The sequence below is a fragment of the Oryzias melastigma genome, linkage group LG10, assembly GCF_002922805.2.
Source record: "Oryzias melastigma strain HK-1 linkage group LG10, ASM292280v2, whole genome shotgun sequence".
Classification (NCBI taxonomy): Eukaryota; Metazoa; Chordata; class Actinopteri; order Beloniformes; family Adrianichthyidae; genus Oryzias; species Oryzias melastigma.
This window is the reverse complement of record NC_050521.1, coordinates 3,530,615-3,558,258: the sequence shown is the minus strand read 5'-3', so window position 1 is coordinate 3,558,258 and position 27,644 is coordinate 3,530,615. Positions and strand designations below refer to the sequence as shown.

The 27,644-nt window shown below is 43.2% G+C and overlaps 1 protein-coding gene across 9 annotated transcripts in view; it reads right to left on the bottom strand.

Moving 5' to 3' along the window:
• Positions 1-27,644, bottom strand: part of rapgef2 (Rap guanine nucleotide exchange factor (GEF) 2) — a gene marked incomplete at its 3' end in the record, with an annotated part of 95,125 nt that overhangs the window by 16,724 nt on the left and 50,757 nt on the right. For 4 of the 9 annotated variants that reach the window (XM_024262567.2, XM_024262570.2, XM_024262568.2 and 1 more), the window contains 5 exon segments: positions 2,517-2,694; positions 4,954-5,085; positions 16,769-16,786; positions 21,648-21,815; positions 24,215-24,290. In XM_024262567.2, the coding sequence (XP_024118335.1) occupies positions 2,517-2,694; positions 4,954-5,085; positions 16,769-16,786; positions 21,648-21,815; positions 24,215-24,290 (572 nt within the window). 9 annotated transcript variants of the gene reach the window in all.

Sequence of the window (27,644 nt, the reverse complement as noted above, 5' to 3'; positions counted from 1 at the left end):
ACTTTCCCTGCTAAAAACAACTCAAAGTGCTTTACACAATAAAATAAATAAGAAAAAAGATAATTTCTAAAATAGCAATCATAATAAATAAATAAAAGCAAAAAACCCCATCACTTCAGATACAATCAAAATAAATCCAATTAGTTATAATTAAAATCAAAGTAAAACATTTAAAAACTATGTAATAACTATACTAAAAATGAGTTTTCTTTTTTTCCTCAAAGAGCTCCACAGTGGATAAAGCCCTCACATCCTCAGACAGGCCACGCCCACAGTGCTGTGATGTCATCAGGAGACACAGCCACATACAACTGGGTGTCATCAGCATATCTAAAAGTTTATGCCAAACATTTTCTGTTTGGTGTTTTTAATATGTTCTTGTGATATGTTCTTGTGGTATTTTCTCACGATGGATGACAAACAAAAAAAAAATCCAAAGTAAAATTTCATTTTTGAGTATTTCTTGATCAGATATCTGTGAATCAGAAGCAGACATAATAATGCTGCTGGAAAAAGTTTGTGATGTGCAGGTTACTACAGCGGGCCACAAGCCTCCTGCTCAGCTCCATTCCGATAAGTTTACATGCAGACAAACAGATCCATGAACATCTTTGTTTTCCTCGTCTGAGCTGGTCAAGCTCCAAACTGTACAGCTGCTCACCCCATTTGTTTCACTGGTAATGATGGGTTTGTGGTGTGAGAGACTGTAATTTAGTGGGACAGCATGTAATGATGGAGGATGGGACCCTAGACCCAAATAGATCAATTTGTCTGAGGAAAGTTGTTAATCGAATCAAACTATGCAATTATTACATTATTTCAAAATGAAATAAATCAATAATCGACCTTGGAAAACACCATTTGGACTGAGTTTATTTTATTTCACTTGAAAACAACCAAATACCATCACAGTGGACAACACACACGTGATGCAGCAGAAACTGATCAACCGTCATTACACTCCTGTGTGGAGACGATTTATGTGACCATCAGTATTAGTGTGTTTTACACATCCCCAAATGTAAAAGAAAAGAGAAGGGAATTTTGGGGAAAACAATGTGTTTTCTTCAGACCAGATAACTGCTCATAAAAATATCAGGTGGCAGGACGGCTCAGAGGTCTGCATGCAGGACTGGTGGATGGAGACCTGGGTTTGTTTCCTCCAGAGAGGGCCTTTAGGCAAGAACATTCACGCTACTGCCTCATTGCAATATATACTATCTTCTGCAGTTATATGGCCACAGAAGACCAGAGTCTGGGTCTCCCTGTGCCGGTCCCTAGCCTGGATAAAATACAGGGTTGTGTATCTCAGCCAAACCAAGTGTGCAGATCTGTGAAAGCTGATTTGCTGTAGCAACTCCTGACAGGATGCATGGAAAGGTGAACACACATCGCATTAAAAAAGATCAGATTTAGAGGTTTACATCAATTCTCTAATAACTCAAGAAATCAGGCACAGATCAGATTTACACGGTACATGTAAACAAGCTCTGTGATGATGATGATGTGTGTTCGCTCTAAAGTGGAGTGAACTCTAGGGCTGCCACAATTAGTCGACTAATCAACGACTAATCAACTATTAAAATAGTCGACTAGTCATTACTAGTCATTGAGTGTCAGTGTTTTCAGCCATTAGCTTTGGTGATTTCAGCTATCAACTTCAGCATCTTCCTTTATTAGCACTAGCATCTTCAGCAGCCAAATTCAGCTTACAGCATTCACACTAGCATTGTTACAAGTAATGCTATTAATCTAGTTATTAGTTAGTTTAAAGCTAATAATGGTTAAGATCTGTGCTTTACTTCCAGTTTGCACATGACCCGATTAGTCGACTATTAAAATAATTGTTTATGGCAGCACTAGTGAACACACATGAATAAAGACTGAAACGGCTTTGAAGTGTTCACATTTGGAACAAGGCATTAATGTTAGACATAACTACTGGGGTGTATCAACAAAGGGAAATCCTGCATTTCTGAAAAACCCCAGCATATCGCATGCCCCCCCCCTCTGACTCCAGTGCACCGGCTGACCTGGGCTTGGCATGGCAACAGCGCAGTGTGTGAAGCTGCAGTAGCGGTGAAAGTTTAATGCGCTGGGAGAGGTGAGGCGAGAGGATGCGATGGCGTGACCTAGAAAAGCCTGCCAGCAGAGGGGGATGCGGGGTGTGGAGGGGGAGATCAGCGAGGGGGGAGGGGACTGGCACTTCCTCCCTCTTTCTCTGCATCGGATGCAGCATCCTCTTAAAGACCACATCAGCAGCTCAGCCCCACTGCGTTCCCGCTCTTTTAACACGCCTGAGATTAGCAGCGGCGTGGAGTCACAGCTTTAAGGGACATGATACGCAGAGCGGGATACGGATTTCAGCATTACTGGAAAGCCTGCTCTGTAAATGACAGAAGCATGGGCTTCAGCCTAATTTGAAGTCACTGCAGCTGATTCTGCTAAGGTGGGGGCACCAACATCCAGCTGTGAATTCACATGAATGAACAGAAAACCCTCCACCACGTCTTTACCTATGTCGTCGTCTGTGCGGTCGATGGGGTCCTTCTCCAGGCAGTCCCGCACAATGTCTCGGCTCATCAGAGGGTCCGACGCTCGCTCGATGTCCTCCTCATCGTCATCCTCCTCAGAGTCGACGGCGGTCTCCGGCAGGCCGCTCAGGTCCATGTCACCGGGCTCGTTCTCTGTGGCCTGAGAGGAGGAGAGAGATGAGAAATGAAGCCTGGATAGAGACGCCGGTGGGGAGGGGGGGTGTCCACCCCGAGACTTCAGGTTAACAGAAAACCTCCTTTCCAACAGTGGAACAGCAAAAAGTCAAGCGGCACAGATTTGACCCATTTTGGTGTTTTAGTTCAGAACGACAGGCATCCATGCTGCACACCCAGCACTGCCACGCACAGAAACAAGCCAATTAGATCCATACTCTGCTCTCCTGCCATTCATCAAACTGCAGCCAGATCCTGTTCTTTGAAAGCAGACGATGAGCGGAGCCGGCGAGGAAACTTCGCTGAGACACGACGCAATTACTGCAAGAGCAGCACCACCAGCTTTCTGCTGCCGCTCCCGTCAAAGGAAGAGCATCTGTGGAAGATTAAAGGCCCACATGGCCTGGATCAGCCTGCCTACACACAAGGACCTCCAAGTGGAGCTAAAGCAGAAAAAGAAAAATAACAGAACAATCTCAAGTCAAAGCATTGTACCCCAAAACAGCGCTCCACCTCCGGCTTCTTCACAAAAGCACCAGAGGTTTGCTTCCCGAGCTGCCAGCAAAATCCCAGAGTCAGACGCATCTTTGCATCCCAGACTGAGAGACTGCCTTAAATTTTTTACGTGGCTCTCACAGAGCCCCTGTGTCATTTCTGCTCATTTTCCATGTGAAAGGTCTCATTAAAAATTCAGCTTGTGACCAGCAGCTTCAACCCCATTGGTGCATGCTCAGGTGAAGGCGGAGCCAAGGCACAACTCTGTCCAAAGACAATAACAGATCAATCCAGGAGCATGACACGCTGCAAACACTCTTCATCAAACAGCTGAACTCAAACCTGCACAGAAAACAACGCAGCTCATTCATGACGGAACAAACCTCTACAGCAGCAACGTGGACCAGGAAACAAGCCGAGAAATCCGACCGTCATTCCAGCACCGGACGCTTCAGAGTGCAGCCCTGTGCTCATGTTATGCATGTGCAAAAAAATCCATAAACCTGCAGCTAGCATCAGGAGTCAGTGGGCAAGCTGGCTGCTGTTAATAATTCATGAGCGCTATTCTTGGATGCTTTCAAAGGACAGATTTCATGATTTATTCAGATGCAAACAGAGCGCCATCTTGGCCGTGACGTGAGAACGCCGTGCAGCTTTTCCCTGAAACTGTGGAAACCAAAGCAGACTGCATTTCTGCACCAAAAGGACAGAAGTCCTCATTCTTTGTGCAGTCTCAGCATTTTGTGATTTCATGCTGGAAGAACTGAAGAGCTCCTCTTCAGTGATGAATCAGAAAGGCAAAGAAGTAAACACAGTAAAGATTAAAACAGGAGTTTGAGACTGAAAGACTTCATCAGGGAGGAAGGTAAACGGACCAGATCAAATCATTGAAATATAGCAAGAAAGCATAAAATAAAAAGATTCCACAAGAAATCAAAGAAAAACTGAACTAAAACAAACAATAAACTGAAATAAAGATGATTTGTTTTAGTTTGTATCCATAAACCATCAGAATCTGAACAGAGTTTAAAGGTTGAAAATGTTATTTTATTAGACACTGTCAACAAGTTTAGTGAATCACAAAAAGCAGAGGCTCATGGAAGGAAGATGAAAGCAACACTGACAGAGGAGGAACCACAGAGGAGGTCAACAGGAGGAGAAAGCAGAGAAACGCAGAGAGAGGCACCAACAGCATGTTCCAGCCAGCGACAACATCCATACAACCAACACCACACGCTCTCCAGCACACGCGTGTCTAGAAACTGAGCAGAGCCTGAACTCAGCACACACAGCAGGAGGATCCCACAGGCCCGAGGAGCGGTGTTAAGAGGATGTAGTAGCAGATGTTGAGGCATGTCCACCGTAGAAAGACCTTTCTGGGTGTTTTATTTTCTTGAGCTGACAAGTGTTGAAATGACTTTTTCCTTTACAGGTGGAGCCAGGGTGGAGGCTGCAGCAGCTGCAGGTGGGGGTCAGCTCAGCCCCAGCTGAGCTCCTGCAGCCTCATTGGCAGAAAAACCTTCAAGCTGTGTTCTTCCCAATGAGATCAGAGCAGAATCACACAATTCTACCACAGGCCAGCTCTTTCATTTACATCCTCTTAAACACTCCCACTGTCTGACCAACAGGCTCCTCTAGATCCGTCTGGACCTTCTCAAGAGAACACTCTTGAGGGTAGCTACCTATGGGTGGACATGTTAAAGGCGGGGGAGCAGAGGCTGGGGCCAGCAGCTGCAAGTGGAGGCCTTACCTGGTAAATGTCTGACAGGCTGCTGCTTCCAGAGTCGCTGGTGATACTACATCCTGAGTGGCTGGAGGAGACGTGGGTCACCTGTGGGTGTAAGCCGTCGGCCAGGTGAAGTCTGCTGAAGTCTGCAGGAAGCTGCACGTACACACACACACGACATACGCACAAAGGGTCAGTTTCAGTCAGCCCAGCAGCAGCCATGCTCGCACACCTGCCCTTTCACCTGCACAAGGTTTTAAACAGCATTTCTGATAAACACAAAATGATTGTAGTGCATGTGAATGCTACAAACATGTGGACTTTTTACCAGACTTTAAAGACCCATTCTGTTGAAAATGGTGTTTTAAGATTGAAGATGCTAGCACTGATAGCTGAAAACAATGAAGCTGATAGCCAGCTAAAATATTAGTTGAATGCCAAATTAGCCTAAAAGACCTTAATAAATGTCAAAATAGTTCATAATGCTAGCAGAATGCCATTATAACTTTCAACTTTACTACAATCTGACTCCATATGATATAAAGTAACAACTAATCGACTATTAAATTAGTCATTGACTATTTTAATAGTCAATTAGTCGTCGATTAGTGGCAGTGCTAGTAGAAAGTAAAGTAGGCGGGTCAAAGTCTCCTTGCTCCACTTCATTCTGATGCATCCACTCCTCATCTGAGCTGGAATCTGGATCTAAACTGTACGGCTGGACAGCTCTGATATGTTAGGTCAGGGATATGAGGGGGGTGTAAGCTAGTTGGAGAAAATGAAGGAATGGTGGGAAATGAAGGCGGGGTTAAGCCATGCTGAAAGTGCCGGTTCAAACTCAGAGGAGAATTTCTGATGAACTCCTGCTGCTCTGCAGAAACTATGTCCTAGAAAACAACAGAGGCTTTTTGATTTTAGTTGAAAACTGAAACAGATTTTAAAATAGATCAATAAATGATTGGAGTGGGACTTTAAAGAGCAACTTCCTCAAATGTGACTGAAAATAAAAAAATGTCCCAGTTTAGTTGCGTTTACTTTTTGTAATTATGTTACAGTGAAATCAGTTCACTCTTAACTTAGTAACGAAGCGTTCAAGAGAATGGAGGGCTTCCCTTCCATAATGAACATCACTTGAAGGAACAAAACAAACATCAGGCGGTACGGGGAGGAAGCCCCTCTGAATCATTTAAACTGCACAACTTACTAGCTGTAATTTGCATTTTTATAAACCAGCTGACCCACTTCTCTGTGAAGAAATGTAAAACAGATCAGAAACGGCGAGCTGGAGTTCTAGTAAAAGAAAAGATGGAGCGCTGATAGAAGTGTGGCAGCTTGGAGCCTGATCAGAGGGAGAACGCTGCACCAGTTTCTGCAGCACCGCTTCTGTGAGGTCTGCACCACAAAACATCGCTGACTGATCCTTCATTAACAAATGTCACAGACTCACTTCCTGACAGCTGGGAAAACTGCTGTCCTTCTGCTGAAAGGAAAATATTATTCATCTGTTAACTCCCTCATCAACATTTATACTATAAATGTTTTACAGTCTTTTATAAAGACAAGAATTTCCTTTCAGTTATTTTATACTGTACACATATTCAAATGAAATCCAATCATTTGACTCAGTAGCAGCAGGGAGTAATTAGGAATTCAACTGAACTGGTTCATGTTGTTTACAGAGGTAAATGTTTTATTTACCAACATGTATGAAGTTCAGCTGGGGGAGCATTCGCTCCAAACACTTAGAAACTGAGAGTCAAGGCAGTTCTGGCTGTCTCAAAGCAGGAAATCCAGTCAAACATCAGATGAAGCCTGCATGCACACATATTCTATTTAGAGCTGCCACGATTAGACTGTTAAAATAGTCAATGACTAATTTAATAGTCGATTAGTTGTTACTTTATATTATATGGAGTCAGAGTGTATGTAGTAAAGTTGAAAGTTTTAATGGCATTCTGCTAGATTTTGGGACTATTTAGCCATTTATTAAGGTTTTTTAAGACTAATTTGGAGTTTAGCTAATATATCAGCTAGCTGTTTTGGCTAGACTTTTTTTTATTCTTTAGGCTAATTTGGCATTTAACTAATTTTAGCTGGCTATCAGCTTCAGCGTTTTCAGCTATCATTTTCAGCATCTTCAGGTGCCAAATTCAGCTTACAGCATTCACACTAGCATTGTTGCAGGTAATGCTAGTCTGAATATATGTAGTTTTTAGTTAGTTTAAAGCTAATGGAGGTTAAGATGTGTGTTTCACATCCACTTGGTGCATGACCCCAGTAGTCGTCTAATCGGAAAAAAATAATCAGTGATTAGTCAACTTGTAATCGTTTGTAGCAGCACTACTTCTATTTAAAGACAGATTTAGAGTTTTAGTTAACAGTTGGGAAAACAAAGCAGGATGATGACTTTGAGAGAAAAGGCCTGAGAGTCATCTCCTGCACTGCTGCTCAGAGCTCTGGTTTAGAAATGGAATAGTTTGAGCAGAGATTCAAGAAGATTCATTTGCACCTAAATAAGGTTTGCTCTCAAATGCACTTGAGGAAAATGTGCCTTTCAAGTACTCATCTGCAAGGTTCCTCAATCAAAGAGGCTCAGACGGAAGTTGCTGTCAGAAAAGTCAGCGAAGAACATTGGAGACTTGAGTAATGCAGACTTATGAGAAAATTGGATGGATGGCTTCACAGAGTGCAGTTTTGATGGGGTGAGAGGAGGCTGAGGTGTGATGAGATTACTCTGGGTCAAAGATTGCTATGGTGTTTAATTATCTGTCTGGCTGCACCAAAGCGCTGGAGTGCAGGGCCCAGCCGGTCACAGTCCACATGCCTTTAGATTTTGGGATGATTCCTGACAGTCCAGGAATAGAGCCAAACCTTAAGATCACCTTTTGGAATCTGTCAGAATGAAAGCAGAGTCTGAAACTGATTCTCTGTCAATAGTGATCATTACAGTAACAGTGACACCCATCAGAAATCCCCTTACCAATAGAAGCTCTGCAAATGAGCCCCTCCTCCCAGAAAAGGGGAGGGGCATTCGGAATGGGCAGGAAAGAGGGATAAAGAGAGCGGATAATAAACACTTAATCCTTTCTCTGAGCTCATTTAGGTCATCCGTCTGTTGGTCAATAAGCCGGGCTCCATTCAGTGCATCAGCATGCGGTGGTCCGCTGACCTCTGTGGCCTGATGGAATGCAAGAGTCTGGGTCAATCTGGCAGCTTCCAGCTCAAACTCACCAAGCTGTACCGGTACCAGAACAAGGACAGACTGACGGTGATCCTAACTCAACTCGAATGGCTCAATTCCTGCAATGCTGCTGCTACTCGCGGAGATAAAAACAAAGCAGTGCACGAATGTGCGATTGAGCTCCTACCTCGATGCGTCTTCCTGCTCTCCAACTCAGTGTTCTCTCAAAGACAAACCAGCTAACTGTGAGCTGAAAAGCCGCGCGCTCGGCTGTCGTGGGAGGATTACTCCAACGTTCGCTCCACAACACAGTTCTGCTTACATGTGAGCAGATGTGGCTTTCCTTAAATTACACAGTAGACCTAATGACCTAGATTTCAGGGTGGAAGCCCTGGCTGTCTCTCAATCTCTTTACTGCCTGTATATGTTGGGGTTAATCTGTGCAGTTCCACAGTATGGCCTCCTCTGAGGGGAGCCAGTGTATCTCGCTGGAGAATGGCAAGTAAAACACACAGAGGGTTTTCCAGTAAGAAGTCAGAAACAAACTGCATTTGTTGGTCTGAACTGAGGGTATTCATGCTGACTTGTTGCAGCTGTTTCAGAAGGCCCCTGCTCTAGCAGCCAATAACAGTGAGACTTTAACTTCCTCTTTTGGATACGCAACAGAAAAGCTCTAAATCTGGACAGTTCAGTGAAGAGAATGCATGGCAGGACCTCAGCAGCAGCTTCTCACTTTCCCAAAAACCTCACAGCTCAAGAGATTAAAACCCCCTTGGCTGCGAGTTCAACTAATCAAGTCTGATGTGTGCTCTGGAAAGCAACTTCAGATATGCAGACAGGCTCAGACTGTGATTCTACATTTTTGGATAGAGACACAATACTTGGTTTCATATTTAAACCGTGTGATAATAGGGAAGCAAAACATGAATGATTGGTGAAGTTAGACCACAGCAATCACTCAGGAAGTGACATTTGACTAATGTGTCTCCAGGTTTCTAACAATAATGACTAAAATAAAATACTGATAAATCATCAAAGCAAAGGGTGTGAAGTGTGAAGGAGCAGCAGGTCTCCTGATGCAGCCTCAAAGGGAATAGTGTAACTGAGCTTAGCGCTGCCAGAGGTGATGAGGCGGCTACAGTGATGCCACTACTGTAATAAGATCCGGCTGCTGTTCCTGACTTGACTCACGGTGGGTTTCCTGCTGGGATAAATGAATATTTACTCAAGCTGACATTTGTGTTCAAAGAGGGTAAGAAAACAAATGGAAATGAAGAGGTGGGGACACAAAGGGGAGAAAATGAGGATGACTTCATGTGAAGAGGTCTTTGAATCCCGCTGGTCGGCCTGAGGAGAGGCAGCACCATGAGAGGAGAAGGAGCTTGACACACCTCTTCAACAATCAGACAACTATGGCTGTTCTATGAAGATAGAGGGATTCACTCGTTTTTCTTTCAGAGCCGGGAAGCATCCACCAGAGTGATAAATAGCCGGCTCTGTCTCGGTGTGTGGGCTCAGTGTCTGAATGATGCCAGCAGCGCTGACATCTAATCAATCCATTTCTCTGTTCAAGTGCAGATCATCTCAGGCCTCCCAGCATCTGCAGGAGCCGCGAGCTGCTTCCAGCACCATGGACAGCGACTCCAGCAGACAGGCTTCACCGGCGGAAATGTGCTGGATTTGGTCCATTTCTGGCTTCAAATGATATATTTTATTTGAAAGGAGGTGTTATTGAGAGCATAAATATGAATTTCTGGGAGAACCATGTCTTCAAACATGACATCACCGAAACCCAAACCGTCTGACGGTGAATCACAGCAGCAGCCGGTGCGCCTCGTTCTGCTGGCGGCTTTCAGGGTCCTCCGCTCACCGCTGTCACCCAAACGCGCTCCGGGCCTCCCGCTGCTGCCGCTCCGTGCGCAAGGAGCTTTGCATATGGGTGCGTGTGCGCGCTTCGGTGACAGCGAGCACATGGCGGCCGCGTCTCGTCCACAAACCGACTGCCCGCTCCTCTCCCCGCCCTGCCTTCATTCAGCTCGATGGAAATCTGATGCGCGTGCATTATGGGGCTGTAATCAGGTCTGGGGGGTCATAAACGAGGAGGAAAAGCGACGCGCGTCGATAGGGTACTTACCGGGGCTTTTTCTTGCTGGCTCGGGACTCCATTGCTGTCTGACGCTGCTAATGGTTTCATAATGAAAAAATGTTCTCCTGGTGAACATCTAACATCCCGGATCCGCTGTGTGCCACAGCATAACCCCCCCGGGCTGGAGCTCTGCGCTGCGCCGCGGCTGTGGGGAGGATCCGCCGTTCCCGGCCTGATTAGCCTCACCACAACAAGGTTCCTTTCAGCCGCGCAGAAGCGCTCAGAAATGAGAGGCAGAGCGCCGAAGTGTCCTTTAGCCGAGCGCGTGTTCGGGCTGCGCGCGCTTGACGATCACATCTCCGGGCGGAGAGGAGAGCGGCGGCGCGCCGAGAAGCGGAAAAAGATGAGAAAAATGGCTGACAACACTTTCCCTCACGTTTGATCCCCCCGCCTACCCTCTCCACCTCTCTTTCTCCCTCCCTCCGGGGGCAGTGTAAAATCTCTGCTACATGCACGCGCGTAAACGCCTTTTTTGCACCATTACATTATTTGAAGAGCGAGGCGCGCGCAGCTTCAGAGCCCTTAAAGCCAGCAGTTTGTTTGTAGCGAGCACAGCCGTGCGCGTGTGCGTGCACGCGTGTGTGGGAGGGGGTGGGTGGTGGGTACCGACACCCCCCCTGATGAAAGCTGAAGGAGGGATGAGGGAAAAACCAAAGCCAGGCTCTGAGATTGAAAAGCGAGACAACCTGAAGCCTGGAACGAGCAGATGAGAGGTGGGGGGACATGCTGGGGTGTGAGCAATACCATTATCAGTCTCGTTTTAGCAGGAGACTGTGGCTGGAACCGGTTGGCATGGCAACGGAGGATAGGAAACGTTTCCTGGGCGGGGAAGTTGTAGCACTTCCTCTTGAGAGAGAACGGGATTAGAGAGGAAGAGGATGGGGTCTGCAGAGACAGCAGTGATGTCACGCTGTCACTCAGCTGGAATAGCCATGGCAACTGGCAAAAGCCAGCCAGTAGCCCCCCCACACACCCTCAGGGGCCCTCAGTTGCTGTGGCAACGGAGGTGGTGAGACGTGCGAAAAGGAGGAGGGAGGAGGAAGCAAACGGAGCGGCTTCAGCATCATCCAGCTGCAGCACAAGAGGCTGAGCTGCTAAAAACACACATGCTTCTTTGTCCATGAAAGAGGGGAGCTCACACACGACGGTCTGTGGATGCAGAACCGTCGAAGGCCATGTGAGGAGAAACCAAACACAACCACACCTTTCACTGACACAAAACGAGCTCGCAGTCATCAACCACACCTCCATCATCTGACGGAGTAGGACGTCAAACTCCAGCTGACACTTGGTTCTTATTGTCATCAGTCAGCTTCAGTGAAACTCCATGTTTTCAGTCAGTCCGCTGACTAAAGAGCTGGTTCATCCATGAGACTTCTACAGCCCAACAGAAAATGAAGCATGCCAACAATACTTTAGATATGCTTTTTCAAAGCGTTTAATTGAATAGTGTAACTATTCATTTAAACGACAATTTGATTCATATAATTTGTTGTTGCCCATTTGTTTCCTAGTTGATTTGGAACAATTGGATTTGAACTGATTCGCTGACCTAAAATGGATCAGGACATCTTGATCTCAAACTTCCAGCAGTGAGACTCAGAGATAAATAGCTGCTACTGAACAGAGCAGCTGAAGTTCTCCAGATTCCAGGTATTTCTTTAAGATAATTAAATATCTGTACAAACAAGAAAACAAGAGTGAATGTCACATCCATTCAGATTTGAGTTTGATAATGTTCAGCTAACTGTTGTTCTTCCACATCAGAATAATTATTATTAGAACATTCTACCACTCTGTATGGTCACATGACTTAATGTATTTCCACAGATTGGAATGGAATGATGGTTGATCAGTTTTTGTGTCGTTTGCTATGGTCGTTTTTACGTTAAAATAAAATAAATCTAGCATGTCTCAATCCAAATAGTATATTCCAACATTGATTGTAATCAATTTATTTCATTTTGAAAATATTTGTAATGGTTTTGGTTGATTCGAGTACCAGCTTGCCTCAGACAGATCAACCTTGGAATATAAGTTGATTAATCGATCAAGTCCATTCATTTTTTTTTACATGTCAACTGAAGTAATCTTGATCTTGCTTCAGATTGTGGAAATCTGGGAGATCACACACGTGTCTAAAAACCTGGAATCAAAAAGAGTCTTTGACTAATGCAGCTGCAGATTGTTATTAATGAGATTATTCACAGTTTCATATTCATGAGCAAACTGTGCATCAGTCATCCAGGCAGGCCTTCACCGATCCTCAGATCTAACAATCATCCCACAACCACCAGAGCACGCCTGCAAAGCGGAGTGTGGAACGACTCTGCTTGGAAAGCAGCAGCACAGACAGTGTTGGAGAGGCTCCAGTCAAAGCACTGAGGGGCGAGGGGGAGGGAGACCCGCTATGACATCACCTCTCCTGCCCCCCCAAAAGCCATGATGTAATGCATCAAAACAACAAAAAGCTCAGGTGTTCTGCTGAGCCTCCAAGTCATTAATGTCTCCAGCAATCACCTCGGGGGAGAAGGAGCGGGGCATCATTACATCACCGTGGCAACAAGGTCACACATGGGGAATATCAAAGCTGCTCACACACACGAACCCTGTTTTAAATTATTCAGCGTCTCCAGACAAATCACTAACTAATTGTGAAAGTAAAGACTGATATTGAAGGATTGCAATGGTAAAAATGGTTTTGATCAGTGCCTGTTGAAGCTGTTGGGTCTTTCTGATACACAACACTGGGGCGGGGTATCGATTATAATTTCCAGAAACAATTTGATTTGTTCACAAAAGCCCGGATCAATTCGATTCAGATTTTTTTAACTCTTCATCTAAATTAAATTTTGAGTTTACACATTTAGACACATTTGTTTAGAAATACATTAATAATCTACTGTATGTTTTGAATATATTTATATTAATCTGATCTAGTTCACATACTGTAAATGTATCAGTGAAATACTGAGATTGTTAATATCATCCAGTGTTACATAGATTCTCTAAAGGAGAAGTTCTAACTAAAATGTTCAGATCATTAACATGTAAACATTGTTCTGCTTCTCCTGGAGGACGTTTCAGTTTGGACACTAGGTGGCGATCATGCTGTAGCATTACACCTTATTCCAGAAGAAAAAGAAAGTATGAGGAAAAAATTATGTTTCAGACCACAAATGGTTACTTTAAAAAATATATCCCTAAAAGGAGTTTGGAAAATTCATGTCTGTGAGTTTATAAAGATGTTCATTTAGTCAGAAATGTATGTTTAGGTTGACCTAGCGTTAGCATAAGGCGTCCTTTAGGGAGTTCTGTTAAATGTTAGCATCAAACTAAAAGACTTTAGCTTTATGTGCTAAATCGATTTACATTTTTATGAATCGATTATAAATCTGTTACACTTAAATCAATTCAAATTAATTTTATGAACCTAGCCCTTCACAACACCGGAGCCAAAAGCATCCTCACACTGACAGTACCATGACACACATACACACACATACATACACAAACACACACTTAGGAATCCTGAGAAAAATACTTTTCTAAAACTGAACAAGGTTGTGGTTTTGCTGAGAGACAGGATTATCAAAAGCGAAAAAACAGCATGTGAGGTTAAAGAATCCTCCAGCATGAGGGAGGGAAGCTCGCATCAGATTCACTAAAGATGCTTAGCATGCACACAGATGCAGCAACAGTAATGTTATACAAATCTAACATGGTTTTCTTGAACAGCAAACAATAGTCAGCAAACATCTGTGAGAAGGAAACACTAACTTCTTAACCCTCTTAGGTGGAATCATGGACGCGAAGAACTGCTGTCACAAAGAAAGTGCAGCCTCTCCGTGAATCATACTTTGATTTATTGATTTGTATTCAGTCTTGTTTGTAAACCAGCAAGAGGCCATGTGCACGGAGAGCATCCATCAATGATGTGGCTCCATAATGATGGCTCTAAGTGTCTCTGCAAGAAGCAGAAAGAAAATCTAATAAAGAGACTCCGTTCCAGAGCTGCTGCAACCCAAGGGATTACTTCATTTTTCAAACTGTTGTCACCTCCACACTGCTCTGAAAATAATTTGATAGAAACACAGCCAGCAGGCTCGCCTAAAAGATTACATTTGTTAGTTCTGGAGGGAGAAACATCTGTGCAGCTGCTGCGACAAGCATAAATCAGAGAGGTGATGGAGGAACGAGCGCCGTGATGAGGTAGTTGGTAAGTTCATCAGTAACTTAAGGTTTCCAGATCAGGTTACACACTAACTAGGCAGACTCGTCTTTAACACAACAATAACAGAGACAGGAAGTGAAATGCTTCATGTTTTTCTAAGAGAGAATCTTTAACCTCATGAGGTACTAGAAGGTACACGTGATCCAAAAGCATAAAACTTATGATGAAACTTTTCAATGTGGACTTCAAAAATACAAACATTTCCAACCAAGAGTCCGAGTCAACTTTTAAGCCAATGCTGCGGGATGGACATGGATGACGGGAGCCAAAAACTATGAAATCACCACAACGATGGAATGTGCTTTGAACCTCATCATAGTAGGAGTGCATCTAAAAATAACAAAAGTGTGTGAAGATCCAAACAGACATGAAGAAGCACACACAGGAGATGCTTCTACACCCTGGCTGAGCATGAACTCTCCAAAAATATCTGCTCCATTTCCCTCAAAGCAGCGTCTTTGATTCCTGCCTATTAATATCTGCAGCCGCTGAGGCTGTGTTTGCTGCTCAGAGGCGTGGGGGTTTGATGCAAGCAAACAAAGGAAACTTTAAACCGCAGCTGCAAATGAAAATGAACGTTCCCACACAAACACCACAATAAACAAAAGACTGTGAAAAATCCATCACCTGTTTGAAATACAAGAGAAACAATACTGATTATCCAGACTGGATCATCCAAAACTCTTATCACCAGTTCCATGAATGAAATTGATTTAGTGAGCAAGTTTAGTGACTGTGACTGCTTTTTCCTGCTTACTAGATAAAGAATGAAAAACTTGTGTTGGTAACTCTTAACAGACGGAAGAACGGGGATACCACAAAAACAAAGGAAGGTGTAGAAAATATAAAAGCTTCAGCTTCAGAGGTGCAGCTGAAGTTGAACTCTGAACATCAGAGCTCTGCGTCCGCTCAAGCTTTCCTGTAACTCATAATCCATTTTAGCTCAGATGTTTGGCAGCTCCATGATGAAACACTGACACACTTGTTCCAGATCTCCACGTAAAACCTCTACGATATCCTTTAGACCGGGAGTGTCAAACTCAATCCCACAAGGGTCCAAAATCCAAAACACACTTTAGGTTGCAGGCCGAACAGGATAAACATTTATTGAACACTAAAATTACATTTTTAAAACTTTAAAACCAAAACTTTTTAACAAAATTATGAAGTAGATATATAGCATTACCTGTGATAATGTTGGTGTGAATGATGTAAGCTAAATTTGGCCACTGAAGAAGCTAGAGCTGATAGTTGAAGATGCAGAAATTTAAAATAAAAAATGCTGAAGCTGATAAGACAGCTAAAATGTTATCTAAATGCCAAATTAGCCAAAAAAACATTAGGTTAGGCAAAACAGCTAGCATGTAGCTGAAAAAATAGGTAAACCTCATAATAGCCTAAAAAAAAGCCTAAATTAGCCAAAACAGCTAGCATGTGGTAAATGCCCAAATAGTCCAAAAAGCTAGCATAATGCCAACTTTTAAAACTTTAAAACTGTAACTTTTTAACATAATTATAAATAATAAAAATGCAGGAATAGTATTCTAGAATAAATTAACTTAAATCTTAAATAATTTTCAATATTTTACTCTTCATAAAAATATATTTTGTCAAATTATGCAAGAAATGAGCACAAGATAGCATCGGGCCATTAATAACAATAAAAAAAAAATGACCTGGAGGGCCGGATAGAATTACCCGGAGGGCCGGATCCGGCCCCCGGGGCCTTGACTCTGAAACATGCTTTAGAGCTCCACTTCATGCTGCACCAGCGTCAGACAGGCTTTCTATAGCAACTTTATGGGACAGAACCTTCAAAATTAGGCAGGAATCCTCCAGAGCCACACAGCCTAAATGATGACAGCCCAAGAGCCTCAGGACAGCCACAACCACTATCAGATACATCAGCAGAAAGAGAAAGTGCAACTCATCCGACTGGATTGTTCCAGTTATCTCAGTTTACAAGCCTTAAAGCAAACCCAGGCTGAGGCTCATCACTCCTCCGTCATCTCTGCAGACCTGATGAGCTCTGCTCTCAGCCAAACACTCATTTATCGAATCAAAGTGAATGGAAGTTCAGAAGTAAGATTTCTGTGCTGGCTTCCCATCCTTATCAGCACGCACATCCACAAATGGAAGGTGTTTATTATAGGAGTCTGCTAGTAGCTACAGATATGAGGAATGGGGAATAGAGGATAAAAATACCAATCACAGGTGGCTAAGAGGCAGGAGAGGGACAGATGCTCACACAGACACTAAACACAACAGAGAACAGTACCTGAGCTTTACTGCATTCCTGGAGGGGAGGTGTGGAGTCAGCCATGAAAAGAAGCAGAGGAGATGGAGATTTATCTTTCCCAGAACAGTCATGTTCAAGTGAGGATTCCCTTCACCGCTCCATAAATGCACATTTTCTACTCGACGTGCCTGTAGTTCACCGAAGGCACGGCCACAAGTTTCAGAGGGAACCATGAGTCCAGCTGACTACAGCTTTGGTGTTTTATCCTTACAGATGTGAGAGCAGCATGAGCCGAGCTTCCAGCTTCATGTCCACTCTGACAGAGAGGAAGCAGGGATCTTTCACAGCTTTATTTCTAAATACATTTCACAGAAATGTGAGAAAGTCAGTCCTGGCTTCAGTAAATGACCTCCAGACCAAACGCAGCAGAGCTGACGCTCACAAGCTGCTGTCACAGGACCTTTAACATCCCCTGCTGCTCCTGTAATGAGACAACACCTGCTTGGAGACCTGAATGTCCTGCTGCATGAGGACGGAGGACTGTTCTGGGATCAGGAGGAAAACCTGATGGTCCAAAGGTTTGCTGAGGTAACATCGGCTGCAAACGGATCCTCACCAGCGAGGAAGAGCAGCAGCTGCACAATAGTCTGTGTGTTTACATGTGTGTCTGTTAGTACATGTATCTTAACCGTAAAAGGGTGTATCTGTGTGTGCATTTGTGTGTGTGTGTGTGTGTGTGTGTATAATATAGTCAATGTGAGTGTGTGTTCAAATAACTGTTGACATCAGAGGAAAAGATGGATCCTGTGAGATAAAGTGTGAAATGTTGAGCAGCTGAAAATTGGAGATTATGAGCCTCTATAAGAGGAAGTATGTAAAGATCAAGCACGCTCTGTGCATGTGTGAGTGTGAGAGTGTGTTTCTTCTGAATAAGGTGTTAAAATGTCAGCTCACAGCTCAGAGCACAGAGCGGGTTGGAGTTGAATCTTATGCACGGTCCTCTATGGAAACTAGGGCTGGACTATTTTGGCATTTATTAAGGATTTTTAGGCTAATATGGAGTTAATATCACTCCAATATCACTCTCCTTCAATAAATTGATCATTTGATGCCAAGTTATCTCATGTCTGATGTAAATCGTTCATTGCACTTCACATGCCTTCTTGATTGATTGCTTGAAATAAATCATTTCAATTCCATTTTTGACTGGTAATTTATTAGGTTTTATTATATTAATAAAAATAATATATATATATATATATATATATATATATATATATATATATATATACATATATATATATATAATATTTACTTTTATTGTCATGCAGACAACATATGTGTATAAAATGAAGTGGCCAACTGAACAGGCTGTAACCACCATGAAGATTAGCAATGGTTGTACTGTTCCAGACACACTACCATGAAATAAAAAAGTAAACTTCCTCAGCTGATGGTTTTAATATTTGTTCTATTTATAGTCCTTCCAATAATCATCCACAGTAAAGCCTTTAGACTACATGGAGTAACTGTTCAGTGACATTCCTCCAATCACGTTTGAACCCTGAACTGAATTAAGATAGCAGTGCAGACAGCAGCTCGGCTTTAAACTGAGGGGGTGTGGCTCTTGCTCCCACTGGGGCTTACATTTAGGGGTCAACGCGGATTTTATGTTTCAGTTATTGAGCGGAAACTTTCCAGAGCGTTCGAGAGCCGCTCGGGGACAGCAGACGCTCAGCCGGCTGCACACGGACACTCTGTGACCGCCAAGCTATAAAGACGCCACCCACTCCAAGGACTTGTCTGCTGATGATAACACACATTTCCCATCATGCTTGTTGAGGCCTGAAGAACAGATTCAACCGTTTGTGCTTGAAGCTTCTTGTTAGGGTTTCATATACAAGCAAATATAAATAATAAGCTAATATAATAATCATATTTTTTTGTCTAAAAAAAAAAAAAACTTAGCAGAAAAAACAGCCAAACTTTAGAATATCCTTAAAAAACTGAAAAAATCCTTAATTAGCCAAAACAGATAGCATGTAGCTGAAATATTAGTTAAACTCCTAAATAGCCTAAAAAATCTTAGTAAACACCAACATGCCAATATTTAGAACTTTAAAACTGTAACTTATTAACATAATTATGAATAATATAAAGGCAGGAATATTATTTAAGAATAAATAAACCTAAACCTTAAATAACTTTCAATATTTTACTCTCAATAAAAATATATTTTGTCAGAATTATACAAGTTAGAAATAAACACAAGATAACATCGGACCATTAATAATAAAATAAAATGATATGAAGGGCCGGATAGAATTACCCGGAGGGCCGGATCCGCCCCCGGGCCTTGACTTTGACACTTGTGATCCAGAGGAATTAATTATCTGTGAGAAAGGGCTTCCGATCAGAATGTGAGAGAAGTCCTTAAACAACGACAGAATGACAGGGAGCTTGCAGACCAGTTTGAGAGACCAGAATAATGTTTGACTGAGCAGAATCCAGATCTCTCTGTCCTCAGGAATCTCCAGAACCCGCCTCAGGGGAAGAGGAGGCGTCTTAACACTGAGCAGCAGCTTGCTCTGTCAGTTTCACGTCAGCTTCAGATGACAAACTGAGCCTGCAACTCCACAAACCTCCAGCACTGCACCCCCCGCTTCACTCTGCTCTTTACTGTACTTCCATGTGCACTTGAGCAGGGTCCATTTGGGGTTGCTGGTTGCCATGGCGCTATGGTTCCATCCTTCCCACAGACGAGGAGAGCTGAAAGCTTGCTCTGTGGTCATGAGAAAGTTCAGCGAATGTGAACCCAGGGAACAGGGCGGGGCAGATGACAGTTTCCCTTTTTAAGACTGTTTTATGTTGATCTAGTTGAAAAATCTGAGTGGATGGAGCGCTGTAAGTTCTGACCAACACCCCAGAGAGCAGCAGGAATGGCAGGAATGCAGAGACACAGTGTAATGCAAGAGGCTGAGAGTAAAACTTCATGTGAGGGCAGACTCCCCCTCCCAGTGAAAGCAGAGAGTCAGAAACATCCACTGAAACAACTACAAACAAGCAGCTTCATCCAACATGTCACCAATAACATCTGCTTCATATCACTTGAATAGAGGGTGTATTCAGACTGGGATAGGTCTTTGGTTCCGGGTCGAGTCCTAAAGATTCCATTCTGTCTGTATTCAGACTGACGTCTTTCTGAGAGTTCTGTTTCAGACTAAACTTTGTAAACAAAACCACAAGACTAAAGATCTCTTCCGTCATTGGCCGGCAGGTGAGTCAAAACAAAAGGAGAAAGATGGAGATGCTGTGGTTTGTGAATGCCAGGATTTTTAACTTCTTCTAACTTTTTATTTCGCTGATGGATTTTGAGTGTCTGTATGAAGGCCAGGTGCAACACTTACTTTACTGCTACAGCGGAGACATGCTGCACGGCGGTTCCTGGGGACACTACGGCTATGAGGGGCGGCCGTGGTGCAGCGGTAGAGCAGTCGATTCCTAATCGGAAGATTGCGGGTTTGATTCCCGCCTTGCCCGCCCATGGGTTCCAAGTGTCCTTGGGCAAGACACTGAACACCGAACAACCTCTGGTGGGAGGTTGGCGCCAGTGTTCAGCAGTGGAGCCACCATCAGTGTGTTAATGGGTCTGTGACTGTAAAGCGTTTCGGGCCTTCAATGAAGGTAGAAAGCGCTATACAAGTATACACCATTTACCATGATATAAGGTACGCTAATAAGTATTAATGACATCTAGATCATCAGGAAAACAGTGAGGAGCAACGTGTATCACTTAAAAAGTTGTTTTATTGAGCCTGAATTCATCCAACCACATTTCAATGAGTTGCTGTCTGATCATTGTGGTGTTATGAATGAATGAATGAAATGGTTTATTTCAAGCAATCGGGTACATAAAATATACATATTACATAATCAATCACAAGCAGATCACTTGAAAGGGAGGAAGCAAACTTATAGCATTGTTTTAAAGTTAATTTTGTTAAGGAACTACCAGGTATCTTTTGGGATGACGTCACAGCAGCAGGCAGCACGTGCCGTCGACAGACACAGGAAAGCATTTATGAAGCGTTTTTTTGGCGATCTTAGAACCAACGTTCTAAAACAGAAGGGGTTGTGCCATTTTTTCCTATTTGCTAACACGACAAGTGTTGCTTTACATTTGTCCGCGGCTCATCCGTTGCGTTATTCTTTCAGTTTACATCATATGACTACCGGCTACGGTGGCCATTTTGGTTCAGTTGTTTCGGTCCGGGAGCGGATTGTTTTCAGACTGAGGAATCTCAGAGCGAACCGAAGTTCAGTCAAGATTGCAGAGAAACCGAGACCACCTCGAATGATGGGTCAGATAGAGATTCCTGGATTTGTTTGTGAGTATTCAGACTGAAACTTTGTTCCACATTATTGGGGGAAACGCACTCTGGTTCACCAAAGGTGTCCAGTCTGAATACACCCTTAAACTCAGAAAGACTCCGGTCTTCCCTTGAAACAAAGACCTTTCAGAACTTCTGGAACACTCTGGTATGTCTTCTGCTCTAAACACTTTAAACACCAGATGCTAAATAATATTAATGAAAAAAGAAAATGAAAAGGTTGGAAGGAATCAGAGACACTCAACAGTTCAACAAACGCTCAGAGGAGACAGCAGCAAACAGATGTGTTCCAACCACTGCAGACCAGCAGATCTGAAGAGGAGAACCACAGAACATGATGAAGGAAGCTACAGGCATCCCGTCACAGCCACCTGCAACAGGCTGAAGGGGCCAGCAGGCAGGACACTTGGAGACTACCAAGTTCCACTTCAGACAAATAAAGCTCAACGCAAAGACAGAGCGGAGCTGTGCGCACAGCGGTCCGCCACTGCCAGACACATCAGCATACGAGCAGGGCTGTGCCTCACCGTGTGGTAACCCCGGGCTATGGGAGGCTTCCCAGTGGGGTACGGATCCACCGTGTCGATGATTGTCTGCCTCTCTCCTTTCTGGTTAATTTTCCGAAAGCGCCGGCGGGACTGTCTGTGTGAGGCTTGTCGCTGAAAGTACTCCTCATTTTCGTCCATATAGTCCACCTGCACACATGAGGACGAGATGCAAACATAGAAGGGGGGTAAATGTTTTCATCCTTTCACACACTCCGCACAAGAGAATCAAACACTTCTTCCACCTCCTCCTCCCGCCCTCTCATCCTGTAAAAATAGAAGCGTGAGCGTAGGATCCGCCATGCACTCCTACGTCAATGGGAGCACAAAGGAGAGGTGCAGAAAGAAAGACTTGCAGAGCTGGGTTCTTCGGCTGCAGGAACACAGTCTGCTGCAGTTTACATGATGGTAATGACAGAAACTCCACCGCCATCTAAATCTGCTGCCAACAGAATACACGCTTCAGTTTCCTGTGTGATGCTGTTCTAGAGCAGCAGAGAGGAAGTCCTCTCCTCAGCTGGAACTTCATTTTGTGGTTCCTTCTCGTCTGCTCATAACACTTTCAGTGTAACTTCATGTTTCAGATTACACCCAAAATCGCCCTGCCTCACCAACGGCTGCCATGACAACAGCAGCAGAGTTGTGTAAGAGTGGGAGCATAGAATCATGATTGCACATGTAACTGAGCCAGTGTGAGCAGCGCTGTGTGTCTGAGCCGGACAAAGCTCCTCTGGTGACAGAGCAGCTGTTCTGAGGCGGCACAGGAGCATCTGCAGCGGACACATCAGAGGACGGGCTTTGGGAAGGGCCTCTGTGTTTGTGAGAACCCCCATCCCTTCTTCTGGACACACACAGACATGAAGGAGCTCTGCAAATGTGTTATACTTCACACATCAACAGGATGTGGGGTCTCTTCCTTTAAGGAAGGATGGGAGGAGAGCGTCTTTACATGCTGGGACTGGGGCTGTGTGTGTAAGCCACATTTTATAAACCAGGTATTACAATCAAAGCAACAAGACTTCCATTTCAGGATTTATTTCTGCAAAACTTAGCGAATCTACAGGAGAAGATCTCTGAAGAACTGTTCTCTGTGGTTCTGACTTTACACAGGGATAAGGGAGAGGAGGAAGAACCAAAGACACCAACACTCAGAGTTTACAGGGATCGCTGCTTTAAAAACTTGAGCATTCTCTAAACATTTGCTCTCTTTTTTACTTGTAAGCAGGCCAACTGATGGAGCATGTGATGCAAACCTTCACATCACTGTACAGACCGAGCTGCTGGGAGATTATGGAAGAAGTGCTTTACAAAGATAAAATGATGATGCAGTTTTCACATTCAGCTGGTTGGACAGATCTGACCTCCATGGATGCTCCGGGTTTACACTGAAACCATCCTGTTATGAAGTAAAATCTCTCACATGCAGTGAGTCGGATATGGAGACCTGAAGATGGCTGGGCTGTCCTTTTCATGTCAGAATGCAATCTTTTGATTTGCGACCCTATGGCAGTTGGAGTGTCAAACTCAATCGCACATGCGGCCGAAATCCAAAACACACTAAAACTAAAATTCTACAAACGTAACTTTTTAACATAATTATGAACTAGATATATAACATTACCTGCTATAATGCTAGTGTAAATGCTGTAAGCTGAATTTGGCTGCAGAAGATGCTAGTGCTGATAACTGAAGATGCTGAAGTTGATAGCTAAAAAAGCTGAAGCTGAAAGCTGAAATCAATGAAGCTGAGAGCCAGCTAAAATATGAGCTAAATGCCAAATTAGCCTAAAAGAAATTAAGTTAGCCAAAACAGCTAGCATGTAGCTGAAATATTAGCTAAACTCTAAAATAGTCTAAAAATCTTAGTAAATGCCAAAATAGTCCAAAAAGCTATCAGAATGCAAATTTTTTAAACTTTAAAACTGTAACTTTTTAACATAATTCTGAATAATAAAAAGGCAGGAATATTATTACAGAATAAATCAACTTAAACCTTAAATAACTTTTAATATTTTACTCTCCATAAAAATGTATTTTGTCAAAATTATACAAGTTAAAAATGAGCACAAGATAACATTGGGTAATTAATAACAGTAAAATAAAATGATCTTGAGGGCCGGATCCGGCCCCCGGGCCTTGACTTTAACACGTGCATTAGTACTTTGACACTGAAAAATATTTTTTAAAGATGGGAGTGGCTTTGCTTCTTAGAGACTGGGCCTCTATAAACCCTTCCATTCAAATCTAATCCTGTTACAGGCCTGATATCAAGTTACTCCATTAGTTCTTAGATGTGTTTTTATATGAATCTTTTTCAAATCTGTTGCCTCGGTTCCAACTACTCTGTGACGTGAACCAGCAAAACATTTGAAATGAGCACATTTATCAGTTAAAAGAGAAATAATTGCTTATTGTATAAAGTGTTCTGTTCTGAACACCAACATTTTAGAGTTGTATTTTTCCTCCTCTCCTGTGCTCTTTAACATGCGGTGGATCTTCAGTGATTGTATGCTCAGACCTGCAGCTGGGACATAAAGTGTGAGACTCACCACAATCATCTCTGAGGGTTCGAGGACGATGCACTCACATCCACGCCGCAGGCTGCCGGCTGATCTCTTCCCAAAACTGAAAACAAGGAGACAACAATAATGAAGAAGTCTGTGTAGCTGAAGAAATCCAGCATTAAAACTGTTTAAGCCTGTGGATAAAACTTAAAATGTCTGTTCATCTGCAGGCAGAGAAGCTGCTGCTGCTTTCAGTGACTCCACAAATGTTTCTGAGCTCTTTGACCAGAATTCAACACATATCTGCACATGTGTCGACACAGAGCTACATTGATCAGACAGTCCCCTCTTTCAGTTCCTGGAGGGAAACACCCGCCTCTGGAAAAGTCCACTCTGCTGACGTCACAGGCCGGGCACGAGGAGCTGCAGGACCCTGTGTCTCAGAGACGCCGTGCAGCCTGGAAACTCTGAGCATGGGCACGTCTAAGCGGAGTGTGAGCAGGAGAAAGTGGCTTTGTCCAGCAGTAAAGTTGGAAGTGAAGACACAGGAGCTCCTTGTTTGTTATTTTTAACATCTTTGGAAACGGAAGGTAACCAATTTCGTTCTTTTTTTTTTTTTTGCTTAAAGTTTGGATGGATTGAGATGGTGTGACCTGGGCACCACATGGAAGTATTTTTAAGCACCTTAAACATTTTTCATGGTTTGGTTCTTTGAAGTGAACTTTCTGGGTAGTATAGTCTCTAAGGCCTCAAATACATTTCAGGACAATGATCATTTAGGAAATAACCGTTTAAACGTTGCAAAGAACATTGATGTTCTTGTCCGGTTCTTCTACAGGTCTTTTGACTTCTGCATTGTTCAGCACGCTCTGAACCGTTTCAGTGTCAAACTGTTCAGTTTCGTCGAGAAATTCCTGCTTTACTTTTAGTTTTGTTTACTGTGTATGTTTGAATATTGGGCACGTTTTGTTCATCTAAAAATTCGGGGAAAGCTTTCAAACCTTTTTTATAAATGTTGAGCTCTTAAAGAACTTTGAACAAATTTTAGCTGGAAAGATAATTCAAACTTGAAAAACTTGGGCTGACTTCAGGTGAATTTTCATTCATTTCAAATCAAGTTTTCACCGTTGTAATTGTCATTTCTATCTTTTAACACGCAACACATTGCTAAACATTTGTAACACTTTTACTTACAATATTTTTGCTATTTTAGTCTTATTGTTAAAATGACTTGAGATTTTGTGGCTGCATTCATCCCTCCTGTTGAACGACCTAGTGATCAGAATAAGCAGAAGTCGCCCAGAATAAACAGGCTCTTTAGTCACTATGCAGGAAATGTGTTTATAAAATAATGTCACTTAAATAATGGATGGATTCAAAGTGACTAAAGAGTAGCGGCTGGAGGGCTCAGTGGGCTGAGTGTAGGGCTAGCACGCAGGAGCCCTGGGTGTCCCCTGATCTCCATCCAGATTGGGTCCTTAGCCAAGACCCTTGATGCTGCTGCCTAACTGGGTCCCTGTGCCCCTCAAGTACAGGGTTGTGTCAGGAAGGGCATCCGGCGTAAAAACTCTGACAAATCACTGATGTGAAACAGTGGGTGCTGTTACGCTGTGGCGACCCCGAAAGGGATAAGCCGAAAGGTGAAGAAGAAGAAGATTCAGAGAGACTGAAGAATTTTAGCTACAGACATTAAACAGTAGAACATTGATGAGGACCTTCAATAACCCTTTTCCTTTGACTTTCAGTCCACCTGGACATGGGCTCTGTGACCTGCATCAGCTCAGAGGGCTTAGCTTGTGGATTTGTTCTCCAACACCACGTGAGCAGTGATGGGGAGCCCCACTGGCAGTGGAGGGGTTAATGCTGATTGTTGCCGTTTGCTTTGCCTGAGCTCGACTTTAATGCTGCTGTAATTCTGTTTGCAGCCCTGACAGCCTGAATTCCTCCACAGGAACAGGGCCAACATGGTTCCTCAATAACAACTGCTCTCTAAGCAAAGCGAGCAGCTTTAAAGTGTTGAAGGTCTGCTCCTCCATGACGTCTGTCGAGGGGAACAAGCAATGCAGCCCTTCATGATGCAGGAGGCTGTGATAGACAGACAGCTTCAGGCTGACGGGGCTCCGTTTCCTCAGGAGAATAAAGGGAAGCATTAAGGAAACATCATGAAAGCTACAGCATATTTGACTGCTATGCTTTTTGAGTTATATTTAGTTCCTTCGGTTTAACCAATTCAGTCTCAACTGCATAAAGTAGTAGCTCCTTTTTTAATGCTGTTTTTAAAAACATCATCTAATGAAACAACAAACATGAACATTTTAGATTTGAGTCTTTAGGGTTCATCAACATTAGTGACTTCAACTGTTGACGTTCAGAGTTTTATTGTCCTAAGCTCTGATGTTTTTGGAGTCAAAATCTGGGTCCCAGTGTCTTTCCCACACTAAAGTCTGCACAATGAAAGATTCACATGAATGATGGAAAACAAAGGAATCCGGGTCAGTATGTGACATGACAGCACACAACAACAGGGAGGATCACCTCCATCTACAACAGGTTCGCTCCCATCCAGCTCTCTCACAACCACAATCCAACAACCACAATTTAAGAAAAGTATAACATACTGTAGACCACATATGTCAAATTATTTTTGTTTTTTAGGCTAATTTGGCATTTAGCTCATATTTTAGCAGGCTATCAGTACTAGCATCTTCAGCGGCCAAATTCAGCTTACAGCATTCACATTAGCATTATTGCAGGTTATACAATATATATCTAGTTCATAATTATGTAAAAAAGTTATGACTTTAAAGTTTTAAAAATGTAGTTTTAGAGTGTTCAAATGTTTACCCTTTTCAGCCCATGACCTAAGAGTGTTTTGGATTTTGGCCCCTTGTGTGATTGAGTTTGACACCTCTGATATACATGAAGATGTGTAAAGCAAACAGTTTTATCTATAGGGAATTAAGTCAGTTTTCCATCACAGACAGATACAGCAGTCCTGTTTTAAGAGCAGCAGAGTTTTATTCTGAGTTTTTTTTCTCTCATGTTGATTTTAGTTAAGCTTACCTGTTCTGGGAATTTACTAACATTTGCTGTGTCATGGTGTGATTTGGAAACTGCAGTCTTCACATAAAAGAGGATTTCTGTGCGTACATAAAAGAAAAAAACGGCTCATGACTGTTAGATGTGTGACTTTTCAGAAACTTCCTCTTTCCCTTCATTTAGAAAAATGCCTCCACAGCTACAGCTAAGTAATGAGCCAAACCCTTAGAGTATTATCCACTAACACCCTCAGACTAACAGACAGACGCTCCACACCTCAAAGATGTAATAACAGATGTAAATGAACAGATGAGTCAGTCAGGCTTCACTTTAGCTGCGATAGAGAGGAAATGATGAAAAAAACGTCCATTAGTGATTATCGTCCATAATTAGATATTACATCGGGTTTTCCAGCAGCAGCCAGAATCTCGCCATC